Here is a 9,690-nt window from a genome sequence, read left to right on the forward strand (position 1 = left end):
TTATTGTGAAGAAAATGTACAATATAAACAGCTGAAAGGAATGGATGGCAATGCTCATAATGGAATCTGAAAGCTTTTATTTTCCCCTCATTGTCTCTCCTTCCTTCCCTAAACAACCTTCCTTTTTCCAGCTATCAGAGCAAAGTTCTCAGAGAGAAAATGAAGTGCGTTCATGCATCCTGAAAGAGGCTTTTAAGGTTGAGTAGAGCTCAAACAAAAGGCTAGGTGAGCTACGGCTGGCCTGTGTATGACTCAATGTTTATAACCTTGCTGTGCAGAATTTAAGAATGCTGGTGAAATGAATGGAGACGGCTGTGAAGCACATCCATTCCACAATGCTGAGAAACTTATTGGTATTCATTAGTACTTTAAGTCCGGGTTGCTAAAGTGACATGGTGTGTTGTCGGTTTTGTGAAATGTTTCTTGATGATTGAACTCGAGCATTCAGAGCTGCACGTGGAGAACCAACATTGGCAGAACTGAAACGGTTTGCTTTTTCTATTTTGGGAGGAAATCATTCTTTAGAATAATATTATTGTGTTATTATTGATTTAAAGTGCTAAAATGATACACATCTTGAAGATGAATGTATGGTTATGATAAGATACAAAGAGCATTTTTCTTTGCTGTCAGGCCCCCCTCCCATTGCTGCCGGCCCTTTTCTCTCTTCATTTTACTAACTGGTGCTCAAAGCTTCTCCTCCGCTGACCAAGCATCAGCTTCCCCGTGCTGATAAATGGGCTTCTTTGAATTGATGGCAGGCTGGAGGAAAAAGAGATAATCCTAGATAATGTGGACACAGTTTTCATTTCTTGTCACCCAATTAAACTGCAATTATCCCACTTGCAGGAGAGGAGAAAAGTGGAAAGAATGGCCAAAGAATGGGAGAGCGAGGCTCCCTGGGACACTCTCTACCAGACACATTAGCCCAGATTTGCTCCATCCCGATAAAAGAAACCCATTCCTTGCACTTGGCAGTGCACAGTGAGTGGCAGACCAGCTGCAACCTGGGGTTTAGAAAAGAATGCCTAACAATGTTTGTGCCATGCCTCAAAGTGGTCGGGAAGAAAAAGATCAAAATGTATACAGGTTGTCGGCCCATTAAAGCAGTGTGGCGTTTGTATGGCGCTCCGTGTGTCTTTAGCCGAAGACACCGAGGTTTTATCCCATAACAGCCCATATAGATTTTTTTTTATATTGTTATTATGTTAATGTCCACAGCACATTGTCGGAGGGAACAAAAGTGTGCATTTTGTGAACCCTTTGTCATCACTGACCAATGTAAGAACCCTGGCGGTGACTACACAGGGGTTCAAACGGTCCTTTAGCATATCCAAAAGTGCTTTGACTGCGAGCTTGTGTGCACCTACTGTTCCTTATAAGAATCGACCACTGCTTTAAAAAAAAAAAAAAAAAAAAAAAAAAAAAGGGGGACGCTTCCTCTGTGAATTGTTTGCCTCCAGATGAATCAAGGCTGAGTGAAACTCTCCCCTGGCACAAAATCTAAGAAGTAAATGAATGTCTTTTGTAATTACTGTTCCTCTTAGTAATTATCACACAGGACAATTTATGGATTAACATATTGATTTCACTTGACCCTTGGCAAGGCTTAATTTGAACAGAGAGGATACTTTTGGCTTGTGCTGCCAAATGCAAACAGCCCTCGGGGCCCCCGGTGGAGCTTTGCTCTTTGGGCGTGTCACATCATCTTTAGCAAACATCCCATGGGATGATGATGTGACTCTTGCAGGGTCCAGGCCTTTGGTTTCGCTATCTAGTCACAGTGTAGCTCTGCATGGGTATTTACTTTAGCCAAACATTGAGGAAAAAGTAAATAAATAAATAAAAGAACTGCATGAGTGAGAAACTGAGAGGAGCATTCGTAAGAGTAATTCATTAATCTTCATGCAGGCGATTAGCTGCTTTGAAGTCTTTGATTTTGAAAAGCCATGCTTTACTATCCCTCCCCTCACAGGCTGTTTAGATAAACATTGGAAATAAACAGATTAGCTAAAATCATTAGGCAAACATCTTAACACACTAACACAGGCTGTCTGTTTTGGAATGCAGATAAGTGAAACCCTCCTGCCGTGGCATCTAATGATGTTGTCGCGTGAGCTGTGTGCACACGAGCAGCGACGTGGCAGCCGCACGTCGCTGATTATGGAGAGGGGAGAAATACTCCGTCAAAATATGATCAATATTTCCTATAAGTGCCTCTGCTGCTCTGCATGAGGAATGGCCTGATTAAGCGAGCAACACGAGAGAGGCCAGTATGAATGCAGCCTCTCCACTGCTGTGTCCATCAAATAATGAGATCACCTGAGACAGCCACTGTCAACCCCCCCGCCTAACAGAACGTGCTGACAGGACACTTGCCCTCCCATTGATCATATTGTCATTCAAGCCAGTGCTTAGGAGAGAGAAAACACACACACACACACACACACACACACACACACACACACACACACACACACACACACACGTTTGGATACAAACGGTGTAATGCCGGGGAAGTAACCCTGATGTTTTCTCGTGTTGTGTGTCTGGAAGGATGAAGTCTTACTCCGTTTGTCAGATTGGCCACATGTTTGGTCCCCGAGGTGTGTAAGACAACGCTGCCATGAAGGGCTCACCTCGAGAAACGTGACATTCAGCTGCAACAATGAGCCATCTGCAGTAACGCCGTTATTTCACTCTTGTGAAAAGTGGGACTTTTTTTTTTTTCCTTCTCTCTCTCAATGACATGGTTATTATCTTGGTCACTTAATCTCCTCAAATAAGATTGATTTCTCCTTTCAAGCTGTGTTAGAGTGCCTCTGTCGCGAGGCGTTCAGGCCATGGGAACCATAGACTACCAGTGCATACGCACAATTTTCCCATTTGATGGAGGTCACAGTCACTGAGGCTGTTTCTTTGACATACTGATGAGCACACACACAAAGGCTATTTCATTGTTACAAGTGATAGAGGAAAGCGCGGCTCTGTGCACAATGCACAACAGGAAGAGATGTAACGTCGTGAATGTGTCGTACAAATGCAAACATGAACGGACTGAACTGGCAGGTAATTATATACTTAAATGATAATCAACAACTGACAGGAAGGTTGTGATCATTCTATATTCAAACTGCTCTTTCTTGATGGTTTCCATTTTTGTCCCCATGCCAACATTAACAAGTAGAAGTTTGGAAAGTCAAAAACTGAATTTATTCAGCATTAAAAAGACTACACTGTATTTTTGAGGTATTTTCAAGACCGGCTGCTGTTGCATAAATCTTTTTCTTTCTACAAATACCATTTCAGGACTTATAATTGTGTACCAAATTTTCAAAAATTCTCAGAACACAAAGTATTTTTTGTGCAACCCTTAAATTCATTTTAGTCAAAAAGCCCATTGATTGAAAACATCGTTTGGTCCTTGTCAAGGTCTGTCTTCTGGTTCAAGTTTAATTAATTCATCTATTTTTTTTTTTTTCGTTCTTTCTTTGTTTGTTTTTCATAAATCACTTTCAGCTAGAATAAAAGGTCTAACAGACAATGATTTATACAAGATGGTGGAAAAAAAAACCAAAATCACAAAAGGTCATCTTTAATAGGAGACCTGTGAATACTTGGAAGAGTTTCGCAATTTCATTTGATCATATTTAACTTTCACGGTTCCTTTTTGCAGATCTAAGCATTGAAAATGGGTTTTGAATCCATCTTGACCTTAACTTTTCAGTATTTTTACCTTCTCTTCATTCAACTCAGATGAACACATATCCATAGATTTGTTCTTCATTTGCTATTCATAACATTGGGGAAACTTGCAATAAGGGTCAGAGGTGGTTAATAAGCTAGAAGCACTACACTGTCAACTTTTCTACAACTGTCTTTCATGTGTGCAATGTTAAAGATGAACAAGTCACCTTTTGGATTTTTTTTTTTTTTCCCTCTGAAGGACGATGGCACACTATGAAAGCCCAAATAGCATGTTCACAGGTTCAAGGAGATTGGATCACTTTTTGTTTGCGGCGCGGCCTCAATTCAGCTTTCACATAAAGAACGAGAGACTAGGAGAGGACTGAGAGAGAGCAGTCTTTGTGAGGTTGAAGGAAAGGGGTGGATAAAAAATTGCCTCGGTGCATCAGTTTTCTCTGATCCTAACTGGAACTATAAATGTATCTGAGAGATGAGCTATCTGTGGTGGGCTGTGCCACAAGCAGGCCTTTTCTTCCCTCTGTCTCTGTGATGAGTTAGCAGGACCTGCAGTGATAAAGCTGATAGAAGGGCTGCTATCAGGTGGCAGTCGGGGTAATTACAACTCTCTATTTGGGGCTTTGCGGTGATGCTGTGGCGATAAGGGGAATATAATGAGGGAGAAAGGCCAGCGATAATGTATCCGCTAAATGGTTGAAAATAGTCTATCATGGGAAAAGTCATCTCAGAGCCTGGAGGTAAACAAGTATCTGTGGATATGAACCACGGGGCTCTGCCACAGAGAATATGAGGAAAGGTTTAAGCTAAACAAATGCCCTGTGGGGGGTTGGCAGCAATCAGAGTTCAGAAATCTGACTTTTCACAAAGGGTAGTATGGGCCTCTTTTTTTTTTAATGATCCAGGAAGTCATTTGATTGCCGCTACTATTTTGTTTGCCCCTCGGGGTGTGGAGATATTCTGCGGTGTGAGATTACATATAATACTTTGACAAGCGGCGGTTTTAAAGATGAACGTCTTATCAGGCTGACGGACTCCTTGTGCTTCTGTGTAGCCATTCTCCTTCCATAATGTGCTTTCAAAGTTTGTTGTATCTGTCAGTTCAGGTCCTCGAAGATTGAAATGACAATCACGCCTTTTTCTTCTCTCTTTACCATCATTCAAGCATTCAGACAAACACACACACACACACACACACACACACACACACACACACACACACACACACACACACACACACACACACACACACACACACACGCGCGCGCCCGCTTACTCAATCCTCAGGGCCATTTGCCTGCTCAAGTCCCCAGTCTTTAATACACACCACAGTGTGTTCCATCTTGTATGGCTGTTTTATTGTAAATTACAGACTCCCTCTCACCAGGGATCATGACCACTATCAATAGTATTTTCACTAATGTGATTAAGTTAATACTGTGCTCTATGAGAGGATTATTTCTCAATTCCTCTTGATATGCATAATATTTAGGTTGTGGTTGAGTAAATATTTTGGTTCTTCACCAAAATAATTCCCACTGAGACAAAGACACAAAATTCTGCCCTGAGGAGCAATAAAGACTGTATAATTAGAATGATTAAAGAACTGCACAACTAATTTGGCACTTATTGAATATATTTTGAGAACACAACCTTCAAAATAGGTCACATATTTATGCCACAAAAAAAATATTAACTTTATTCACATTAATTATGTATTTATTCAGCTGTTCTGTGTGACTCATTTGAAGTGATGCTGAAGTCGGCATTGTCTCTGCACCAATCCCATCATTATGTTGCCTTGCACTTAAGCATATTTTCTACGTATTGTAAAAGCTGTAAGGAAACCTCATTAGACAAAATGACTTCTAATCTAAATGCAATCATCTTTAAATAGTAATCAATTGGATCACTTACAACACTAAACTGTTTGTCATTAGCACTTTATCAAAGGCTCACTTAAGATAAGATTCTGCAGCTAATGGCGTGTGATAGTGACAAATTGACTTTCAATACTCCCCACGTCACGCAGGAAACACTTTTGCCCGTCAGTACATTTACTGCTTTAATGGAAAATGTATTAAAAAAAAAATTCAAATGTTGTTGCCTTTAAAAAAAAATAAAAAAAAATCCTTTATATGAATACCTTTGACGTAATCTTGCACAAACTGAAATTTATTTTAGCTAATGATGATTATATTTATAATAGTCAAAATGATGAAACACATTCAGTATTAGATCTATAACAGTATTATAGTTCTCCGTCCTTAAAGCTTCATAATATCAATCAGGCAATTTAAATAGATTTTTGCTAAATTAATGAAATAATTTGGTCCAGATATGTGCTGCTTATCTGCACGCTAAATCCTTAATCTGAAAATCAGCTGTAAAAAGTGGAGCATGCAGTTGTTACGAGCATGTAGGGGTTAATGAAGATCACCATGAGAGCACAGTTAAAAAGCCGGCTTTTTTCTGTGGAGGTGCATTCACCGTTTCTCTCTCTGGGCTCGGCCTGCATGAGAGCAGCTTCAGCTGAAAAGGAAGGGGAAGATCCAGTCGGAGCTGTGATCAGACAAGCAGAAAGAAACCACATCAGGTACACAATCAGGAACCCCTCCCTCTTCCTTTTCAGAAAACCTCCCCGATAATGAGCAAACTTTCATGTGGCAGTAAATACTCTCCACTCTGTGGGGTTTGAAGTGGCAAACACAAGATATTGTTGTTTACTCACACTTATTTTTTTCCCAGTCAAAGAAAAGCCATCTGATAGCAAGAGGTCAACTTGTGTTCCCTTGGAATCAATTTATTTCAAGCCTTGATCCCCCTCCCCTCACCTCCAATGGGAGGAAAAACTTTGAACAGGAGGAGGAGGTGAAGTACACATCCTACAATATTCTGTAAAGATGAGAGCTTTTATGCAAACTGGGATTATCCAGGGATCCTCATCAACTCTCTCTATAATTTGTTGTGGTTTCTCCCAGACTTAGTGGAGTGTTGAGCAGAATAAACTGTTTGGTGCTATCATGGAGATTCTTGCACCTCCAGGGGCTCCTATTTCAGAGTGATGGCTTTAGCACTTTAGAGTGAACTGTGTGCGATCTCTCCGGGAAGAAAAATGTCCCCATGGGCTTGTTGTTGCTGCTGTCTGCCTTCTATTTGCATGATATTTTTCTATTCAGTCTTATCATCAGTGTGCTGTGAGGTGGGAGTGCTGGCTCCGTCTCAGAGGCTGGACCCAGGCTTTATCGGCAGGTAATTCTCCCACTCTCACTAACTCATGTTGAATTATTTAAGTGTTATTTCTAGGACCCAGGCAGAGGAGGTAGAAAAAAAAAGGGGGGGGGGGGAATACACAGACTGGAGTGGTTGTTGTGTTATTTTATTTTTTTTTTATCAGATCTTAATTAAATTACAAAATTGAGTAAATTAATGTTTTTTTCCATTTGCAAAATAATAACCTGTTTTGTGAAATAGATACAACACATCTTGACATTTTGATGAGCAGAAAACATACTGGGTTAAACCTGCTCCCGTTATTCCAAACTCAACTAGGCCCAGCATCAACTGAAATTCATCTTAAAACAGAGGCCATGCTTCAGGAGAAGGACTGTAAAGAATTGTATTTCTATATATTCTCAAACAATCCTAAACAAATGTATAAATTGACACTGAGATGCAAAGAGAAATTAAAATAAAAAATAAAAAATCTGTAATCTCCAAGGGCCCAGTGAGAGCATGCATGTGTGCACATACTTAACTACACCGCTATAACTCCTGATAAGAACTTTCCAGTGCAGCTTATTCATTCAATGTATAGAAATGTTTGCTCGGTGGTGTCATGATGGGATGTGCGCGCTCCTGTGGAGTGAGTGGAGCGCTTCATCATCGCAGGAATGTTATCGAGGTGAATGACATGCCGACAAAAGGAGACGCACGGTGTTGAGAGATGCTGCGAGTCAGTTTTTAGACAGCTGGTTTGTCTCTCATCTGGTCCTCCGTGGCGCGGATCATCTTCACCTTGTCAGGTTTCTATACCCGAGACAAAGGAGCGATCCCTCAGTAAGCCTTTTACTCCGCTACAATAAAACAACCCCTAAATCCATGTTAACAGAAATTTTAAAACAATCTCAGGCTCAAGTGAAGCAATCAAAAAAAGGGGCGCTGGCTCTTGTAAATTGTGCATCACTTTGGAGCATGTCATGGTCATCACTCAACTTTCACCTTGACAAGAATCTCCTGACATATAATAATAATAATATTAATAATAATAACAAATATTATTATTATTATTAATAATAATAATAATAATAATTTCACATTTTATAAACTGTAGATTAGGCTAACCCGTTAAAAAAGGACAACAGTATAGTGAATTGAATTTAACTTCCATTTGTAATTTAAACGCTCGACCTGCAGCCTAATTCGTCATTTATAATATTGTTCGGTACAGCCCTTCTATTTCCTTTTTTCCACATATATAATTATGTACAACGGAGAAGGTGCCAGAACAAGCCACTTAAACCTACAATTTACTCAACAGGTCCCGCAGATAACTGTAATTGCTTAGTTGAATATTCGACAACCTAATTTCAGTTGTCGATTCGCTGCCCTTGGGAAAGTCCTTTGAAGTGGGAGTGAAAAGGGGGATTTCAGGAAAGTAATTAATTTCACCAAGCGCGATTAGAAACACTTCAGACCTCCCCAACATTTGCTTATTTACCTCAAATGCCACAATACCAGAAAATTAAAGAAGACATTCTTTACCTTTCGTGTCGTCTTATGGGCTACTTGTCAGTGGCAGTGCCACCCATGGGGAAGAAGGGAAGGGGCAGGCTGGGGAGAGACACCGGGGAGGATGGAAGGTGAGAAAATGGAGTGACACCGACAGACTGCGCTCGTTTGTCAAATAAACTAATGAAACTGAGAGGAGGATGTGATTAGGCGTGTGATGTTTTAAATCAGGGGCAGCGTGCGCGTCGTTTTCGTGTATCTGATGGCCCTGATTTAAAACAATGTGAACTTCAGCAACACGCAGCTGTCTGTCTGATCGCACTTCCCCCACATCTGACAGCGTAGCAGAGGCTCATACGTGCCGCTTTCCTTCAGGTATGTCAGGTGCGTCGGTGAATACACGACTTTAATTGAGCTAAACGCGTCCAACGTGACAACGTCGAATAAATAATAATAAATGCAATTGAGAATATGAAGATAATTAGTTCTAACCGACGACAAATAACTCCTTGTTTATAAATAAAGATGTAAAATAGGAAATACCTTTACCCTCCAAACTCAGGGTGTTATTTAAAAAAAAAAAAAAAAAAAAAAAAAAAAAAAAAAAAAAAAACGTTCAGCAGCAGTCGTCTGCGTGCTCGCCGTCAGTGCGCATGCGCGAGTAGCACTTTCACTACCTGCCACACAATCCCGTATTTCACATGGGGCAAGCGGGAGTTATCATCCACTTGCGTAAATGCTGCTGCTGAGCGCTGGTTGACAGTCTCGGGCGACAAGAGGAAAACAAGACAGAGTTTTTTTTTCTCTCCGTCCTCTTTACTAAAGACGTATCACTGATGGATGCCACCGTGAAGCAGGAAACATTTGAGCACTCGTAAGGACGCCGCGACTTGTACTTTTCAGAAGATAATCAGCGGTGGCATGAAGAATTAAAGTCTTAAGTAAGTAATCAAGCATGTGAGCTGCAGTTGATGTGGATATAGCCAAACCAGAGTCCTGTTTCAATTTAATATTCTTTTCTTGAGTGTGATTTTGTGGTGATTTTGCAAGTTTGGTTGATTTTTTTTTTTCTTTTTCAGAGCGAGTTTGTGCCAACATGTCTAAACCAATGGATCACGTTAAACGTCCGATGAATGCTTTCATGGTTTGGTCCAGAGCCCAGCGCAGGAAAATGGCTCAGGAGAACCCGAAAATGCACAATTCCGAGATCAGCAAGAGATTGGGAGCGGAGTGGAAACTTCTCACCGAGTCTGAGAA

At 40.7% G+C, this 9,690-nt stretch overlaps 1 protein-coding gene across 1 annotated transcript in view; it reads left to right on the forward strand.

Moving 5' to 3' along the window:
- Positions 1-9,058: 9,058 nt before the first annotated feature.
- Positions 9,059-9,690, forward strand: part of sox21b (SRY-box transcription factor 21b) — a 2,243-nt gene continuing 1,611 nt past the window's right edge. Inside the window, exons 1-2 of the mRNA XM_069153910.1 lie at positions 9,059-9,374; positions 9,513-9,690. The exon at positions 9,513-9,690 is cut by the window's right edge and continues 1,611 nt beyond it. Of these exons, the coding sequence (XP_069010011.1) occupies positions 9,530-9,690 (161 nt within the window). The 5' untranslated portion in view covers positions 9,059-9,374; positions 9,513-9,529. The remainder of the gene's footprint in view (positions 9,375-9,512) is intronic.

The sequence above is a fragment of the Embiotoca jacksoni genome, unplaced genomic scaffold (assembly GCF_022577435.1).
Source record: "Embiotoca jacksoni isolate LCO1_2020_lvr unplaced genomic scaffold, fEmbJac1.0.p SCAF_2, whole genome shotgun sequence".
Classification (NCBI taxonomy): domain Eukaryota; kingdom Metazoa; phylum Chordata; class Actinopteri; family Embiotocidae; genus Embiotoca; species Embiotoca jacksoni.